This window comes from Eurypyga helias, unplaced genomic scaffold (assembly GCF_000690775.1).
Source record: "Eurypyga helias isolate BGI_N326 unplaced genomic scaffold, ASM69077v1 scaffold1888, whole genome shotgun sequence".
Classification (NCBI taxonomy): Eukaryota; Metazoa; Chordata; class Aves; order Eurypygiformes; family Eurypygidae; genus Eurypyga; species Eurypyga helias.
In genome coordinates this window covers 22,370-42,424 of record NW_010268655.1, presented here as the reverse complement: position 1 = coordinate 42,424, position 20,055 = coordinate 22,370, and the positions used below count along the sequence as shown (strand labels likewise).

Genomic DNA, 20,055 nt, shown 5'->3' with positions numbered 1-20,055 from the left:
ACATGGTTGTTTTTGTAACCTTTGGATGGGTGCTCAATGGAGACAACACATGTAAGAGCATGCATCTGCTGAAAAGTATTCCTGATGGCAAAAGTGGTTAGATGCATTGGTTTTGCACTACGGTGTGAAAACGGAGTCCCATTATCCGAGCAAGTCAGACTCTACATTAATGTGTCATTATAACCATTATGTTCACTACTGCACTTCAGTTCATCTGATTTTGATAAATACCATATAGAAGCAATTATTCTATGCTACACACTTCCCTACCCAGTAAACACTATCAACTATGGAAACTACTGCCTTTTCTCTGTATCTCAACAGACTAGCACTTAGCTCCCTGTTTTTCCTTCTGGCCAGCTGAATCAAATCAGTTGAAAGTGTGTTACTAACACTGGCTTGGAAAGCCAGTGGAAAATCCCTGTCACTTTGTAGCTAAAGAAGATTCAAAACAAGAGGAATTATGTGCAATGTGTTATTAGTAAAAGTAAAGGGTAGCCACCACTGACAAATAGGAAAACATTGTATTGTATTGTTATTGTTGCATAACTCACACGTGTGGAGACCTACCTCCTCCAACTGGTTTGTCCAATGGTACATCTTCTTGTGTCAAATTCAAAAGCTCATGCCTGAAAGATTTAAGATACATGCTTCAACAGTGACATACACTTTGATAAACCAGAAGTTACAGTCTACAGGTACAGCCTCAAGTTACCACTGAAGAATCAGAAAAAAAAGCAAGAGGGGACATCACGATCCTCAACATTAAATTCCAATTAACACCCAAGTATTATAAGAGCTTGTTGGAACCCTACAGACAAAATCATTTTTCAGGCCTGACACCCATACCCACCTGTGCCATAACATTTCATGGTAACATACAGATTACAGCAAAATTATGACTGAGGTCTAAGATGCTCTTCATCAGAAACAAAGATCCAAATAAAAAATTTAACCTTTAAAAATGAAAATCTCAAAGCAGACATTTGTGTTTCCCAAATAAATCCAGTTTTATCCATAACAGAACAACAAAAAAATGGAAAATTCTGACATTTCTCACAGAGCTGAACTGGTTTTTGAGCTGCTCTGATTACCACACATTACAAAACTGATGAACAGCATCAATTAATTACTGTTAACAACTGAGGCAAATTTGACAAGAGCAGGTGCCAGCATTGCCTAAATGTTAAAATCTATGCATAGTGTCTGATTTTAAGTGAGACAAAAGACAGATCCACACTTTTTCCTCTGTTCTGGTTACCTGCAAGCATTAAGATGACAGAAACTGAACATTTACCTGTCAAATCTGAGAAACTAGCATTCATGACAAAGGCAGCACGCAGAGAGGCACAGGCTGCCACTACCACTGATTCCGAGCCTGACCACCGCCATCAGCAGATTCCTGTCCACTTCAAAAGCTCTTGGATTAGGCCCTACACCACTGAACAATTGTAAAACATCAGCTGTTACTCGCAGAGGCTTTGTTTAAACTGCAAATGCCCATCTGTGGTGTGAAACATCACATCATCTGCCTGAAGTGAAGCTCCAAACGATGAAAGGTGAATATGCACCCACTACCAAAGCTGTGTATCCCTCTGCCACAGCCGCATCCGCACTGCTGCTTCCCGGATTGCTCAGCAGCTCTGAGATCCAGCCCTCGGCAGCTCTCCCTGCATATCCTGAATTTAGGCTTAGTCCAGGCTGCCTTCCAATCCCACGTGCCTTTGCAGAAAGTAATGTCTGGGTTCTTCTAGGAAAGACACCAAGAAAAGAAAGGAGAAAATGGGAAAGAAAGGAGCCCAGAACATCACACGAGTCTCGTGCTCCCCTTTAAGGGCAGCGTTACCCTGCCAGGCTAGCTACAGCAGGCAGCTGAGCCCTCAAGCAGTTTCTATGTACATCCCTTCATGTACACTACCTGATCTACCTCCAGACACAGCAAGGACAGGCATCCAACTAAATCACAGGAACCAGTAGCTATATCAGCCTCAAGCCTGCCCTGGGCAACCCTATATACAGATACAGTCATAGACACCATGGTACAGCATTCCAAGAAGAAAAAAATGAAAGCACAAGCTGAAATTGAGGCCAGGATCCTCAGATAGAATAAAATATCCCCAAGTCAGTGGCTTTCAATGTGTATTACAGTCACAGAGATTAAAACAGTCCAAAGAGATCTGCCCATGACAGCAAGTCCACAACACTGAAGAGATCTGTCCAGATGCCAGCCACCGCTGTGGCGCTCTGGTGATCCGACGAGCTGGATTTATCAAAGTGATCATCAACTAAGAATTACACATCAGACTGCAAAAGAGCATGTCGGTAGAAATCACTCTGGAAGTTACTGAAGATAACATGAAGCAGAGTGAAGCAAGCAGAAAGCAGTGAGTACTACAGGGACAAACATGCAAGATTCCTTACTTTTTAATCACAAACCGGATCCGCTCTTTTGCTAGAAGTATCCTCTCAAGACGGGGAATCCCATACGTGGATGGCCTCCTGAAGGGAATTCCTTCTGGCAGCCCTTCCACATATAAGTCTTCCACATGTGACTGGAAGAGTGGGTATGGGATAGACACTGGACCTTTTGCTTTTATAGCTTGAGCTTTAAGAAAAAAGAGAATAAAACCATAAGACTAGCTTGTGGCTCTACTCAATTACCTCTCTGATATCGTTCTGAAAAACATTAAAATTAGCAGACAGGCAATAACCCCCTCAGCACATTTTCATAACTAGGGTGGTGGTGGTGATTTTGTTTTACAGCAAAATCACTAATTCACAGTAAACAAGCTGCAGACCTGCAAACATATGCAGATTCTCCTTCCCCCCCCTTACTCTGTAAACATTTAATAACAGAGACTGCACCTGTTACAGTGAAGTTTCACAGTATTTTGGTTTTGTTTAATAGTACATTTTGAAAGATGAAATTATCTAGACTTAATTATAAACCAAGCATGTTTCAGTTCATTAGCTCTGATTATTATTATTTGTTACTACTATTTGCTTACAGGTCGTTAATGCCTGGGAGGAGGGGCACAGATCCCTTTCGAGTGAACTCCTAAGTCTTCAGCATATTTTAAAAAATCCAAGGAATCACTAATGAAATAAACAATACACTTCTAACACCGTCAAAAAAAGCATGGCCCTACTAATGAAATCTTTGAAGCAAACAAAAAGCAAATAACAGACTCACCCAGAGCTGGAAAATAACCTCAGTGTATTTCTTTAAGTTATGAGTACCACAATCACATCAATACATCTGTCAGGCTGGCTAATACTGGAGAATGGCAGGATGGTTTGCAAATACCAAGAGAGCTGATTTCTTTATGCTCACAAGGGCACGTTAATTTTGTAGGCCATGCAACAAGAATTCTCTATTACCATCTGACTGGTCTGCAAATAGTTTGGTACATTCTGTTGTTTTGCTACAGAAATTAGATGCAAAGAATTATTTGAGGAGAGACAGGACAAGCTCAGGCCAAAAGAGAGCACAGTGATGTTGTGGCAGCGTTTCTGAAAGCAACGCTACTCGGGCCACCTTTACAAGCACCTTAACATAAGGTGAAAGCAGCCTGTGGTTCACACATCAGTGTGTACTAAATGCTCACATTAACTCACACATTCTTGAAAGCAATAAACCAATTTAGGTTTTTAAGACATTTAGTTAACATACTCTTTCAACCACTTGGAAGCAGAACAGTTCTAGGTATGTTTCGCACGAAGCTTCGAAAACACTGTATGTATCATAGTCTCCTATTCTGATGAGAAATGAGTATGAGTTGTAGAAGACTGTGAGAAGAACTGCATTTCAACTAGATCTGGTTTCAACTGCCAAATATAAGATGGCCAAAACTGGAGACAGAGAACAGGTAAGTACGGAGAGGGAAACCAACCTGAAGATGACTCCTAGCAAATAAAGAAGCCCTATTCAAACCTGTGTCAAAGGAGCTGCAGAACAACCACCAAAAGGGCTGCTGTGCATCACACCAGTCCTACATTAAAGCAGATTTTTATTGCAGTCATATACCTCTTCCAAGAAATTTTAAAAAATTATTCTCAGCCCCAGAGGCTGTTGTGGCAAGTGGTGAAAAGCGTAACGAATCCAGCAGACAAGCCTCTGATGGAAACGAGCCGTTGTGAAGCACAGTCAGCCGCAGGAAAAAAGATCAAGAACATCACTAATATCTAGATCACTGCACAGCATCGAGTAAGAACAGCATCAGAGTAACAGGAATCCTGCTTGTTTAAATACCTAAACCAGGTAAGCTTCTACAGCCGAGAGTTTGTATTTCTCTTAAATCAGCAAATGTTTTAGGAAATGCTCTTCAGACACCAAAGAACACAATTAGCATTGCAGTTTGCAGCGAGGCATCTTAGATTCAGAACCTTACACGTTTTGCACAGAAATCCTATTGAATATAGGTTTCATTTTCATAAATTAGCCTGTGAGCTACTATCCTGTATTTACACTAAAAAGTAATGCCATTTAGTTTACATCTAAACACAAAAATAAATATATACAGTGTCAGTTGTAATGGATGACAATGACTGACATCGCTAAAACACTTTGGAGCTACAGAAGCCAACAAATCTGAGAAGCATTCTGGGAATTGTGGACATCCATAACTCATTTCAGTAAATGGGAAATTGCATGCCCATACAGATAGAAAGAATTGGAATCTGCTATGGAATTGGTTTGTGACTCAATTAAATACTGTCATCCACAGAGAAAAAAGGGGATAATTTAATACCATATGGCCTGCTATGGAAAATCAAGAATATTCAACAGACTCCACAGGAGATTTTTAGGCTGGCTATGTGCAAACACCAAAATCAAAATTAAAGCAATTCACCAAGAATTATCCTCCTTTCTCAAGCAATCAAAATACTGTGAATCACATTCTGAACTGTTTTTACTTGGTGTTGTGTTGCTTCCAGTGGGCTGTTTACAAGTCAGATGATAAGTCACACCCACGGCATGTAACAGCTCCAAATCACAAGGGCCATTCCGAAAGCACTTCCACTTCCCATGGCAGAGGAGCACCACCTTTACTTTTAAATTTTTGCTGATACTTTTTTAGTCTGTGATATGTGGACACAAAATATGTCTAGGTGCAGCATCTGGAGACAAATTCCAAAGTGTAACATGCGTGCTTCTTTTTCTCTCCAAGAATCATGAACATATAATTGTTGCTTCACTGTAAATCAATCATCATCAGACAGAAACAATCAGTCAGTGGTAGCCTCTCCCCAGAGCCATTTCAAGAGATCATTTCACGTAAGGCCTCAGTGTAATTACAGAGAAAAGGCCAGCTCCCTCAACTGTGGGTGCCCAAGACACCAGCACACTGGAACTCCAGGAGACTGAGCACAACTGAAAAATAAAATCAAGTTTCACACTTAGGTGCCAAACACAGGCACCCAATTTTGAAATTACCCTGCTTGTCAAAAAGCTACTTTCCCCAATTTTAAGTCTTGTAACAATATTTAACCCCTTTGGTGCTGTCAAGTACTGGTGCGGTCCTGAGCCAACAAGACACATGCCGAAGCGCTGTGATTTAGGGTGTCAAATGACGAGAGGCAATTGTTTGGAAACAAGGGTAACACATACCGTATTTTTTTTCAAACAGCTCTTCAACCTGCTTTCTCAGGTCTGTAATTCGCGCATTCCATTTCTCTGAAAAGAAAAGAGGAGGACACGTCAGACTGCAAACGGAACGGAGGACCGCTTGTAAAACCTCTTACTGCTAACGGCACTACGCTCCCTCGCGTACAGGTGCCTGTGGAGTACGGTATAGGCTACACCTGAAAACAGGTGGATGCGTTCAGAAAGAAAAAGGATGGAATAAAATGTTTAAGATTACCTCCAAAACTTGTGCAGATGTTAAAACAAGTTTAAAAACCTCATGCACCAGGCTTATGTAACTTCCAAAACCGGTCTCTCTTTGATGGCTCGGTCAGCAGCTCTCACTACACATCAGGGGTAAAGTCAATTTGCAGCCACTGCTGATCGTTATCTAAATCTGGGCGCTGAAAAGCTTAATTAGTGAAGCTTGATAAAGCTTACAGCAAGTACATGAAGTTGTTTTGGTGCAAATCTGTACAACTATCTGGGTCAGGCAGCATTGTGCCATCCTCTACCTTAATCCAGTATTTCTCCAAGTCCTGATGTTGCAAAACATCCCCATAAATCCTATTTCTGAAAGAAGATACAGGCTGCAAAACAGAAGTTATCCAAATCTAATCGTGTGTTCCATGGAGAGCTGGATTAAACGGCAGAATTTTAACATCTAATTTTCTGCCTGTGACAGAAAGCACACGTTTTCACAGCTTTTTGTACTATCTCGATGCTTTTAGGAAAATGCCACGACTCTTTTGTAGATGGTACCAGATGCTGGCTGGCCTTTTAAGAACGAGTTAATAAGCAAGTGTACTTACAGCTTATTTCTTACACCAAAGACTTGAATCTAGTAACTACAGAGGTCAAAAAATGAGGCCATTCATGCTATTACACTTCCAGTTGTCAAGAAATTCTTACATCAGACAAGGCAGAGGATTGAATTTTGAGTCCATATCGAAAGGGGTTTAAATATTCATTCTCAGACCAATGTACACAACTTTGGTGGTCATGCTCAAACTTCTATTTTTTTTAATGTAATTTCATGGATATCAAGAGGACAGCATGCTTCAGATGTGGGCAAGAATAAGACCTTGTTTAGAGGGGAAAGGGTGTTTTGGCATGCTGCCTTGCATCCACACATAAACCCTTTGTTCTAATTACCTGGCACATCACCTACACCAATTAATCTGTTTATATTCTGAAACAACATCTTTGTGGATAAATATATATAATTGTTCTTCCACCCTTTTTACTGCTATCCTGCAGTGCACAGCTTCTTAGCTGATAAATGTGTCTTGAGCTCAGTGTTTTTGACTTCATCTTGTAATGCTTCCCCCTTTAACGGCAGAGGTGCAGCCAAACGGAGCTGTTTGATTCCAGCACAATCACTGGCTGCATTTTTTGCTGACCTACAGAACAATGGATTAACAGCAGCTTTACTAGTAAAAGTCAGGAAAATAAGAGTCAGAATTTACTGGCCTCAAGGGGAAGCCCCACATTACTCAACACAACTGGCGAAGACACATGGACACTCCTAGAACAAAGGTTTGGAAAGGCACCTGTGTGACTCCAAATTGTAACCCAGAGGCAACTGTCAGAGAGTCGAGGTCCCCTCAGTTCACCAAGCTCTGGGGCAGACTCAGCAAACTACCTCCTCTAAAGCTCAGGTCGGTTTTCATCAGAGGGAGAACAGCCAGAAGGAATGTCACACCATACTACAAAGCCACCATATGAAAGCATATAAATAATACTGTTCTGAATACTGGTTGTTGCTGCAATTTTGGAGAAGCTGCTCCCACCCAGCCAGGTCTCCTTCTGCTTGTCAGCATGCTCACCAGAGCGTTCCTACACGAACCATTACATTGTCAAGGCTCCGTTTGTCTCAGTTACCCAGCCCCACGATCACTGGCCAAACACTCCACCTGGCTCTTTTCAAGCAACTACTGCTGTGCCCCTCTGCCTCCAGTGGAAACACTGCAGGGACTAATAATCAAATACACTGCAAGACAGGCATTTTTACTTGGAATGGTGGATACACAGAAAATAGGCAATTGAAAAAAATAAAAATCATGAACTGGCTCACCTGAGTTTTTTTAGCTACTTTCGTATCTTACGAGTAAATTGCCAAGTTAAGCTACAAAGACATATCAAATTTCAGAGGGATTATCTAGTAATCGGCATGATTTTTAATCAGCCAGCATTATTAACCCCTTGGATTCAGGTCAATTCCTATAAAAACATTCTTTTGTCACACATTTCACGCTCATGTAGCAAAGTTGAAAACCTACCACTAAGCTGATACTCTGTTTTGGTAATCACCCTCTGCAAAGCAGTTTAGTTTTCCCATAGGCACCAAGAAAAGTGGTAGTTTCCTTTTATTCCTACATATACATTTCCTGATAAATAAATTCTGATAACCTCCGTTTATTCCCTTTAACACTGCTGGCCTGCTAATCTTAAGACGCTGTGTTCTACCAAGGGAACATTCCAGCAAAAGCTCCTCACTAGCAACTGCTCTACCCTCTCCTCTACTCACGCTGCCATTTTGGTCTCCTGACCCAACCAGAACTAACTAACACTACATGTGGAACGGCCTATTAGTATTAATGATCTTTTAAGAACAGAGCTCTCAATGATGTTTTACTCATTTTCGCTGAAATTAGCATGAAATAACATGTTTTACACAAAACAGATGTCAGAAGAGGTTCCATAGGGATTTTTCAATTGACCTCGAATTCCAGCATTCCTAATAAACACCTCGAACACGGTGCCAAGGGACATATTCCTCAGCGTGCAAACCTTACAGAAGTACACAGATCAATAGGATATCTGCGCAGAAACCAAATCAAAACAAGAAATAAAGGAGAAGTACAGGGCTGCAACAAATCACATGGGCAGTATCTTTAACCACAGTAACTACGGTGTGTATTACTGCAGCGAGAACTCTGCAGAAGACAGCATGGAAGAACACTACTAAAAGACCCAGATTGTGTGTCCACTGGGATCAAGGCAGGATACTCAGCGTAAGAGCCATTTGGTTCCCTTCCCAACGTGGCTCTTGTCAGCACATCTTCATTGTTCACAGCACGCATCAAGAAAAGACCGGCCAGACAGGCTCCTGACCTGCGGTTTGCCACAATTCAGTACACTAGTGAATTCAGTCTTATCTTCTTGTCCAAGAAATTAGCTGACAAAAATCTAGACTGATTTTTATTTTATTAAGTTGCTTGCAGGGTCTATTTAGATGGTTGCTTTGAAGAATGACGAACAACAGAGGCAGCCTATGATGATGACTGTACTGCTGCAATACATCTACAAAGAGCCCTGGGCTCTTAAACGCATGCTCGCACCGGCGTGTCTCACTGCAGTGTGAAATCATCCAATACCTATTTATAAACCAAAGCAGAGAGACAAAATAATCTTCATCTTACCAAAATTGAACTCTCTCACTTTTCTTCTCCCAGTACTGGCAACTTCATTAGTTGACTCTGTGTTCTTCGGTCTCTTGTTAGGGGGCAAGTAGTCGTCATCCTCTTAAAGAAACATAAAGATATCACTGTTTTAATGTCCAGAGATCTCAATGTGCAGCACTGCACGGCTTTGAATTTCAAAGCTCTAATGCAAGCATTGAACTGTGCTTTAGCAGGGCATCAAATTTTGCAATGAATTACTTAACTGAATAACTTTAGACAGCTACTACCCTATGTAGGAACAATTTGTGTAAGAGAGACAGCACAAGGCACAAGATGGCAAAAAACAAAGCTGCTTCTGTATTTCCTAAGGAAAACAATACTGTGTTCAGAAACATGACTGGACACATGATCATAAAATGACCACACACCAACAAAAGAAAACAGGAAATAAATTGTGCAGACATAGGCTACATTTTTTATTAACTGGAAATACCCTTCCACTACAAAGTCTTGAAATACAGTCCCTAAGTTATCTTCAAGAGCTCAAAGGTGCCAAAACCTGTTTCAAAGCAATGTAAAACTGATGGATGTAACTGAAATTCATTTAACAGGCCAGTCTGACCTCAAACACACACAGACAGAGGGGGAAAACTGCAAACCCCACGTATTTTTCAGTCAGCTGCTACTTAGCCAGTCACCTCCCATTCCAAGACACGACCTTCCCTACCAGTTAATGAGTTATTAAGACTGTCCAATTACCAACCGGAAACCGTAGAGAAAAGGAATTGTTCAAGCAGACAAATTCAATGTCACATACAGGATAGCATTTGCCCAGGTGACCAATGGTATAGTCTACTTAGGAAGAATAGTATTACTTTTTTGTTGTTGTTGGGGTTTTTTTGGTGGGGTTTTTTTTTTTTTTTTTAACATAAAAATGCCCAAGGGACTGAAATTAATGAACTGGAGAACTAACCTTCGATGGTGACCTCGACCTCAGGATCCTCACTTGTTTCTGAAGGGGCAGGCTGGGAGGAATCTGAAGGGGGAAAAACAGGACTGCTGAATGATGGGCATAGAGAAGAGTTTGAACCAAACACTCTCTGATTTTGTATTTAAACTAACACATGTCAAAGCAGCCCCCTGGCTCACTGAAACGTTTTGCATTCACAGCAGGCAACAAAAACAGTAGCAAAGGTATTTTACCATAAGCCTTTAAGCAATTCTAGACAAGGGTAAGGAGGTGAGGATTATACTTGCTAAATTGCATGTGCAGCAGTGCAGAGTTGGTGTTAATGACAGTAGGAAATTCCTTATTCTTGGCTTAATAGGATTAATACAATCATAAATATTTTTTCCTTTCTTATCAAGGATTACTGAAAATATAAACAAAGGCTGTGTGCCCCCACAGATGATATATTTCTTAACCATTTATACAGACTCAGAGTTGTTGCACTATAAGGATTTCCATAGCAGGCTGCAAGGTCTACAGTGAAAAATGAGAGGGAAATTCATAACCACAATGCTTTCGTTGGGGGGGTCTGCACAAACATAAGAAATAGGATTAGGTCTATCAATACTCAGTGGGAGAAAGAGCAATTTGCATTTAACTGCAGTAAAGTTCAAATAAGTGAAGCTAATTATATTGGAAACTATTCCAAAACTAAGCAGCAGCGTATGAAGGAATATATTTTTATTATTCTGGCAGAGAAATGCTGCACTTGTACGTTTTTGAAGAGCATCTTCTTTCAGGTCTCTGTAAGCTGGAAGCATAGTATCACTTTGGGAGCAGGTCTGAAGGAATCTCATTTGAAATGATGTTCTGTATCGTAGATATTCAGCAGTGTCTACTGAGACACCTTCACTGGAGCGTACTCAAACTATGTCAAATATATCATGTGTTCATGGAAAACACAGTATGATGTTTTGATCTAACACAGAGTGAGTGCTGGACAGGTAACTAGCAAATGCAAAGCACATAAAAGGGCAAGAATTAGGAGGTAATGGTCTTTACTAGACATCAGCATAAAGTATGGTCATAAAATAACTCAAGTATGGTCAATAAAAATAATCACATCAACTGATCACTTAGAACCATTTTTGAGAGCATCAGAAAAGTTTAAAAAGAGAAATACTCTTTTTGGAAATTTAACAGCAGCCACAAAAGACTGACACATGGTCCATCTAGTTCAGTACCAAAGCTCTAAGAAATAGTCATAATTAAGAGAAACATGCAAAAAAATCAAAGCAGGTGGTAACAAAGTTCTGGAAGAAAAGTCACAGATGGGACATTTCTTCTTAATTAAAACAACCGATTTAAACACTAAAACAATTTTTTTTAAGCAAAGTATTATCATCACACAGCTCCTGAGCAGCAGCCCTCTTCGCAAGTTCTAAATGCTGTCATTCACTGGCGCTGTCTCCAGTTTCTCAAACGTGATTTCATTCATATTAAAACAATTTCTTTAGATGCACATAACCTTAACTTTCTGATGGCTGAACTTCAACCACACCATGCTCCCCACTACACTAATATACACTAAAGTCTTCATAAAATCCCCAAACTGTCATCCATTTTTCTTTCTTACTTATCTTTGTGAGGACCAGCAATAAATAATTTTATTTTACAGAATCCAGAGAAGACTGCCTACCCTTCATGCCTACTTAAAGAACAAAATTGAAATTAGACTGTTACCTGCAATTTTTAATCACTGCCTGTAGACCTTTTCATAAATACTAACCTGCACAAACAAGAGGTTTATACTCTTCAGCAAAAGCAGGGTGCATCTCTCATAGAAATTTATAAATGAGAACAGATTTGGGAAAAGGGTGTGCAGCAAAACCATGTTCTGACACAAAGGACCACACAGCATCTGCAGCTATAAAATTCTACGTAGTCAAAACCAAAGCAAAGTCAAAGTTTCAGTCATTTTGTATCACACTTCCCTTTCCTCAGGCTCTGTCTTCGGAGTCAGGTATAAAGCTCATGGCATTCTGCATAAGAAAACAAAGTACCTACACTATTTCTTCTCAAGTAAGTAGAGTTAATAGTGAAGTCAGCAAGAGCAAATAACTTTATCCTCCTTTATCAAGATAAATGCTTTTAAATTTCATTTAACAGTACCCTTAACGATTGTGATACTTTCAAAGCAAAACTAATGGGATTTGCAAGAATGAGTATTTCTGCTAGCATAACTTGGCCTTCACAGCCAAAAAATACTCACGACTCGGGTTTGAGTCAGGTGCTTCAAATGAAACTAGCTGCAGAAGGATGCACACTTGACATCATGTCAAAGCATTAAATGGTGGGTGACAAGCACCTTGCAAATGCAATGTACGATTTAAAAGAATGAGGACACCCAGCACAACTTGCTTATAGTAAGCCACAGAGTGGCATGACTTGGGAGATTAAAGCAAAACAAAAAAACCCCAAAAGCCAAACTTGTGGAAATGTGGAAAGAGAATGGTTGGAGAAGATGTACAACTTCAGTTAAGGTGCCATCTTTTCAAATACTTATGTAAAAAAAGATTCCAGTGATGTTAAATTAATCTCATGAAAAATGTTTCATATCTCTAACCTTCTACCGGTATTTCCACATCTCTTCCTCCACTGCAATCGGAACCCTGGAGGCTTCCTTTAGACAAATATAAAGTAAAAAACATACCATAATAAAAATACAAAAGGAACTTTTAACATCAACTACTCAAAGCAAGGATTTTTGTGAGCGGAAAATCCAGCACTGTAATGTTCACATGGACGACATAGAGAAGGCCCAATTTCTGAATCCTAAATTCCTGACAGCAGGAGCACTCTGATGTTATAAAGAAACCCACAGGTTTAAATGCAGATTAGCATTTTCTAGTGTTTGCAAGTGGGCAAACCAGTATTTTTAACCGACTGTAAAAAGCTGAAGAAAAATGTACAATTTTAGGAGTAAATTTATTTCAGTTACTGCTCAGATACAGTAAGGAACTCCTTCCACTAAACACCTACTTCCCATATACTTTGTTCTGTATATACCCATCCACCTCACACACCTGAAGAAATATATTATGATTATAACGTGATCATTTCTGAGAAGTTTATTAAACTTTATAACCAATTATGAAACAGACTACATTTCATGAGAAACATATCAACTTGCACAAATTACTAGTGCTTTAGAGATCAACCTGATGTTCCTGTTCAAATTTAGAAAATAAAGAAGTAAGATTTCCCTTCTATATGTCTCTCTGCTTAGATACCTGAAAATTAAGGCAATCAGAACTTCAACAGAAATGAAACTTGCAATACCCCAACTCTTACTTCAAATCAAGGAAGCAGAGCCTTGAAAAAGTAACACTCACACATTCAATTTCCAAAACAGACATAAGAAAAATACAACTCAAAGATCTACCTGTGTAACTTTTTGCAAGAGCAATTTTTTCATCCATCTCTGATGTTTCGGAAGGGCCTGCTTGGGAACAAAGAGAACGGCTTTTAAATTGTGTCTCAGCACATTTTCCCAGTCTATAGAGAAATTTGCCAAGTAACTCTTAACTTCCTATCTCATACGCTCATTTCATACTTTCTGAAACACCGAACTTAGGAAAGACCCTGTGAAGTATTAAGAATATATGAATCCTTACTCCTCTAGTTTAACAGACTAAAAATGTTGAGAGGCTAATGGCAGGGCTGTACATTTCTTGGACTACTGAACAGTCAGACACTCATGCAGAACAGCAGGTTTTCAATTTTTTGGTATTAATAAACTCATTTTAAAACATGAAATGTTGATGGATCTGCCTTTTTTCAATGAATCAGCTAGATCATTTTCCCGTTTCTTAAAATTTGTATTCCTAGGGAGTCCTTTCTGACTTTAAAATTTCTACCTACATTAAATAGACAAATTCAGAGAGATTAAAACAATTTACGACACTTCAAGGTTGTTTGCTTTTCATCACAACAGCTCTTTTGATGGCTATATACGGAACAGCTTTAAAAAAGCTGCCGCAGAAAGCAGCACACAAACGACACTTAAAATATTAAATTAACACCCCTAAAATCCTACTGCTTAATGCTTTGGCACTCCCGCAGTTAGACTGAAAGAGTGAAGTGCTTACAGCAGAAATGGCTTCCCACTGAGCAAGAGATGATTCTATACCACAGAAAGAGCATAGGTATATTAAAGTAGTGTACGTGTGGCAGAAGAGAATGGGTAGGACGAACTGGAACTGAAGGATTTGGACTAATGGTTCTGCATAAATCAAATCATTGCTGTGTTCATTTGCAAAAGCAATCTGTAGGAGATCATACACCTCCCCAGAAATCACGGCCATTTAGAGGCAGGTTTAAAAGTGTATCAACAACGAATAGTAATAGCTTCACAACAGAAATAGCTACTGTTAAATAATAAGGCAAGTGAAATATTTTAAACTCATCATTTCATACACACAGTAAACAAGAAAAGCTAGAAAAGACTTGTCGCAATCAGAATTAATCAGTATTTCAGTCAACTGGAAGTACATATACTGTATCCAATACTGTGAGTTATTAAAGAAAATTAATATTTAGGGATTCAGTTTTTAAAAGAAAAACATGAATTGTGGTTACAATTATCACTGGTTGCGACAGTTCTGCCTAATTTGATTGCACAGATTTTCAAAGGGTTTTCAATTACCAGACTTTCAAGTGCAGAAGCTACAGAAGGTTCTTTGGTTTACAGGCATTTCTTTCAGAAAGTGCTGCTTTAACCCGCTCCTGACACCATTTCTTTGCAGGGGGGGAAGGGTGTTTTCCTATTTGCCTGTTCAACTCAGGGGAGCTCCCTGATTTGGCTCGAAACGCGGCTCCAGAAAGAGCGGCACTGGCACGGCCGAGGCCAAAGCCCAAAGATGGGGAAAAGCGTGGGGAGGAAGAGGAGCAGGGCAGAAGGCTGAGACACAGGGGATGCTCTAGGCCGCAGGGGAAGAATTCCTCATCCAAACACGGCGATTTGCAGCTGCTGGGGATGAGTGGGAATAGAACGCAGCCTCCCCGGCTGTGTGCCGGGAAACGTCACTGTGGACTAAATTTGCTTTTGTTTAAATAAGCACATTCAGCGTATGCAGCCAGACGGGAGTGCCATTTCCTAAAAACTCTTCTGAACGTGCAATTATTGTAATTCATAACACACTGACACACAGAAGCATGCATCCCATTATAAGAAAATAACCTATTATAAGCACACATTTTTGTGTTTATTCCTTAATTCAGAAATCCTGACAGGATTGTTTTACCTACATATTCTGCAATAGTCTCTCTACTGCATTATCTTCATGCCAAATACATGCTGTGACACAAGTAGAAAAAGGAAAAATACGAGTCTGACATGTTCAGACTTGAAAGATTCCTCAGGTTAAGAGATACACTCACTAGGCTTGCAGCCCCTGGACTACGCACAGCGAATTCAATCCCCTCATTTTTAATGTCAATAAAAACTACAGTGCATGTAGTAAATCCATCAGATTTTCTGAGTGACCCACACTGTTTTTATGAAACTTAAAGCTTTCTTTTTTTTCATATGAAGCCTTGACAGGAAAAAACAGTATGAAAAAATTGCTTCAGAGACTAGAGTGTAAAACAATATATTCTGCTAGCTTAATTTAGTAAAGACTAGAGAAAGAAATTTAAAAGAATTCTGAAAGCTCTACCTCCAGGAGATATATAAAAATGCAGATACATTTCCACCTTACTGCATTCGTGCACAATACGGACAGATATATACACTTCACGTTACTAAGAAAAGCAAACACCAAGCACAGTGCTAAATCTGTTTACTTACACCCAGTTCAAATCCCTCAGCCTCTAATGGATTATGTCCTACCACTACAAAGCCAAACCTGTGCCACTTGGCAGGGAATGGATTTATCATCTCACAGATCAGCGATGCTCTTTGTTTTGGTCATTTTTTCGCTACCCAGATGGCAGCAGTGTGAGCAATATGTAATTACCAGGGTAATATCAGGACGCCTTTAGGAAGCACAACATCAAGCTTTGTTTTCTCAATACATTCTCTGGAATTCCTTGGTTTAGTATCTACATGCCAAGTCTTACATTATGGAGGTTAGTATATTGCCAGCCTAGCTTTACAGTTTTATGCACATTAAAATGGACATTATTTCTAGTACTCTGGGAGATCTCCAAAGGAGAAATATTTTGTTGTCAGAGACACATTAAAAGATGTTAATGACTTTCAACGTTCCAGAGTGAAAATAAAAGCACAGTTTACTTTCCCATTCTGGCTTTTTTTCCAGCAGATGATATTTTCAATTTCGTTTGGTTTTGGATGAGTGTTCTATATTGTAACTGCCTCACTTTAACATTCTAGAAATTCCAAAACTGATGGCACTGTTCAACCACATGGTGCTTTAAAAGGAAAGATGTTTGGCAGTTGTTTACTCACTCCCTAAGTGGTTTATAAGCTAAACCAGTCAGTTCATTAGACAGTGGTTTATAAGCTGAACCAGCCAGTTCACAAGACACATTGTTTACAGCCTTTTCCTTCTGCTTCCAGTTCCCTTTGTTTTAACTACAAAGCGTCAGCGGTAACTGAAGACGAGCAGCCACAGAATTCATGGGATAACATGTCTCTTTCAGGAAATGTTTGGTCCTTCATCAGCAAATTACTCAGTTCTGCATGAGCTAGGTGTCCAAAAAGCCTTGTTGAACTCTGTGCAGAAGAAGACTGAAGATGGTACATGTCCCCAAGGAATTTTCTTAATGTATTCCTGCTTCTTTATGAATTGGGAAAAAACCAAATATGTATAGATCTTAATCCCACTCTTAATTGATTCAGAGTTGTTCTCACTCTGGTATTCATGAAAAGTCAGCCTGGGTGTTGTGGACAGCATTCTACTAAGAAGCCAAGATGCATGTGTTACTGGTCAGTACATTTACACATCAGTTAAACAGTCTCCTGGCTGCAAAGAAGCTGGTATAGAAGCTAGGAGAATTTACAGGCACAGAGATGTATTTGCATTAATATAGTACAGAGCACACACCCTCCTACTTGGGTTTAAGATCAGGCCTTGCATACACCCAGCTGGTCTGGAGCTCTGGCAGAAATGAATGTCAGTCCCTCTGCAACAGCCATGGAAACAGATCTATTCCCACAGCACAGTAATATGCTTAATCTAAGAGTACAAACCACATTTCAACCACTAAAGTAAGAAACAGCATTTTAACTGATGATTCTTTACATGAGAGCCATAATAATTGGTACTTGTAGATAAGGTATATGCAGGAATATTAACTATGCTGTAGGAATGCTCCCGTGTGCATTATTTAGTCCTGCAGATCTGCGTTCAGTCCTTTTCCTCATATACTCAACAAATCTGGACCTTCTTTCAGAACAGGTTGTCTTTGGTGTCACCCAAAGCATTTAACACTGCAGGGACCTTCACATTTGTCTAAGACAGGATTTGTCTGGGCATACTGCTGGTGCCCACTGATGGAAAATCCCCCCTAATAATCTGTCAAAACAGCAAGTGTAGTTTCTGATGGCTAAAGTCCCTATCTCCCAGACATCTTACTGTGTACTGCTAAAACATTTCCAAATGTTGTAATTCAGTATTAACTCATAGTAACATCCAAATGCTGCCACCTACTACAAGATACTAAGAGATGAACAGGACATTGACCTACAAGTGTAAATTTTCCCTCATCTGATGAAGGGGAGAATTTTGTGAGCCACTGAGGCACACAGTGCTTTGGCCAGCATTACAGATTTGTGAGAGGAAGCCAACACTCAGAAAAAACAGTACGGTGAAATTTCACCAGTAAATCATTTTCTCCAGAAGCCTCAGGCACACTGCTGTTCTCTAACAGTTGTTTCTTCTCATAAATCGATAAGGCCGGCTTTGACTGTAGGGTATTTTTAGCAAGAACTATGACCCCAGCCATTTTCTTCATTCTGCAGCATGTCTCTACAGAGGCAGCATGACTTGTTACGGTGACATCTCTTAGCTCACAGCACCCCATCCCTTCTGCCAGTATAGCCGTTTTAAACGCAAGTTTGGAGGACTACACTGTGAGTGGGGAAAGGGAGTTATTAATCAAGAACCATTTTATCTGAAAGAGATACATACTGCACTTCACCAATGAGACTTCAATTTAGAGTTCTGTAAAAGACAAGAGAAATTCCCCCCCCAAATCCACATTGCTTAGACTTTTCTACCGAAGCACTCAGTATTGTATAAACGGGGAGGTTTAGCTCAAACACACTGCAGCACCATGGGTTACTATTTTGTAAGGAAGTGATTTCAGTACAGACCCTTGTCAAACAGTACTGGATTACACTGTGGGCTACTGGCCAAATTCTGACATTGTTTTTATCCATGAAATGCGAAGCCAGAAGGGGCTGAAAACCAGAGAGATGGCAGGAGTTGACTTTCGAAGGAATAGTGATTAGGTTGTCTCAAAAAAAGTATCTATTTTTACTGCATTATATCATGCCTATAAAGCTCTCCTTCCCCTCGGCTAGGCAATGCACAAATATGAAGAAAAGATAATCCTGATACGAGAGAATCCACCTTTCAAATTGTGTACTGGAGGGGTGACATTTTGCTACGCCATACGGTTAAGATCTCTCTGAACAGTGCTCGTGTATTACCGGAGATGTGCTGGGATGAGAATATTGATTCCACAACCCTGCAGCCAGGTATTGAAGCACAACAGAAAATAGGCTCAAGAATCTTAGTGTCTAAACACGCACAAAAACGTTCTCAATAATGTATAATATTATAACGTGAAAAGATGTGCTGTTTTACTCTTCACTGTTGAACACACAGCTATCCTTCAGAGATGTGTGGCAGCTTGCCTGTTCCTTTGTATTGCTCAATTAACCTAATGACAAATGCCAACAGGCTGAAATAAAAAAAATTAGGGTTCTAGTTATTTTATATAGTCATTTATAATCGTGACTTTTTAATTAGCGTTCATTTCAACCTACAGAACTCGATTTCTTTTCTTCACTCCCAGCTGACATTAACCTGCAGTATTAACCAGACACATAGGAGGTAAGGCAAAGCGACTGAGAGATACCTTAAAACATACACAGTCATGGACCTCACAGATGTTGTTATGCCTTCTCTATATAAATAAACCTTTCAAAACAAATTTTGACACATATTGGTCACTGCATTCAAGAAAAGCGATTAATATACTATAAAAGTTACTGAAACTTTAAACTAAAGAAAATATCCAAGCAGTGCTCTAGAGAGCATCATTATTATGGTTTATTTCCTGTTTAAAGAGGTCACTGGAATTGGAGTCTGCATACTGGACCCTCAGAAAAAACGATAAACAGTTCAAAAGACTTCTGGAACTTCTCCTTCAGCACACACACACAGGGGGTCTGCTGAAGTTGCCCTTTGGTATTCTTCAGAATAACTTAAATGGAAATGATGTATCCTAACAGAGCTAAGTAACTGCACATTTAAGACCAAGAGTAAGTAAAGAGAGAGGCAGAGAGAGAGCAACACATAAGCAATCGACCCTTTCATGCGATAAACAACATATGAAAGTTTGTATCATTACCTGGAATACTATATTGATAGTAGTCGGGGTCATCTGATTCCTCCTTCACTATTACTGTTGTCATTTCCAAAGACATTCATGGAGAAGCACAAAGGAATCAAATATGGATACTAATAACAACCAGATTCTTTAAAAACCCAAAAAAAAACCCCCCCCAAGATCCCAGCTGGTGTCTATTCAAAAAAAAAAAAAAAAGAAAAAAATTATTTTCAGGTGCTGAGACACTGAACAATTGTTACCACTGTTTTAAACCAGCAGGTCACTGTGAGCTCTTTGTTTTGGTTTGGTGACCATCAGTAGGGATTCAGGATTAAACGCTTCACTACAAACCAGGCATCCTCGCAAATGCTATCTGGGATCTGAACATTTAAAAAGAATGGTGTCCTCCTTCTTTGCCCACTACCACAGCCAAAAAAACTCCACCAAAGCCACTCTATCATCCTTTGTGCTGAAAGTACTTCTAGATC

General features: G+C 39.7%; 1 protein-coding gene across 1 annotated transcript in view; it reads right to left on the bottom strand.

Moving 5' to 3' along the window:
• Window positions 1-20,055, bottom strand: part of GTF2I (general transcription factor IIi) — a gene marked incomplete at its 5' end in the record, with an annotated part of 50,697 nt that overhangs the window by 17,779 nt on the left and 12,863 nt on the right. Inside the window, 8 exons of the mRNA XM_010157798.1 lie at window positions 571-629; window positions 2,422-2,605; window positions 5,612-5,677; window positions 9,052-9,153; window positions 10,007-10,069; window positions 12,609-12,665; window positions 13,428-13,484; window positions 19,589-19,666. Coding sequence (XP_010156100.1) covers window positions 571-629; window positions 2,422-2,605; window positions 5,612-5,677; window positions 9,052-9,153; window positions 10,007-10,069; window positions 12,609-12,665; window positions 13,428-13,484; window positions 19,589-19,666 — 666 coding nt within the window. The remainder of the gene's footprint in view (window positions 1-570; window positions 630-2,421; window positions 2,606-5,611; window positions 5,678-9,051; window positions 9,154-10,006; window positions 10,070-12,608; window positions 12,666-13,427; window positions 13,485-19,588; window positions 19,667-20,055) is intronic.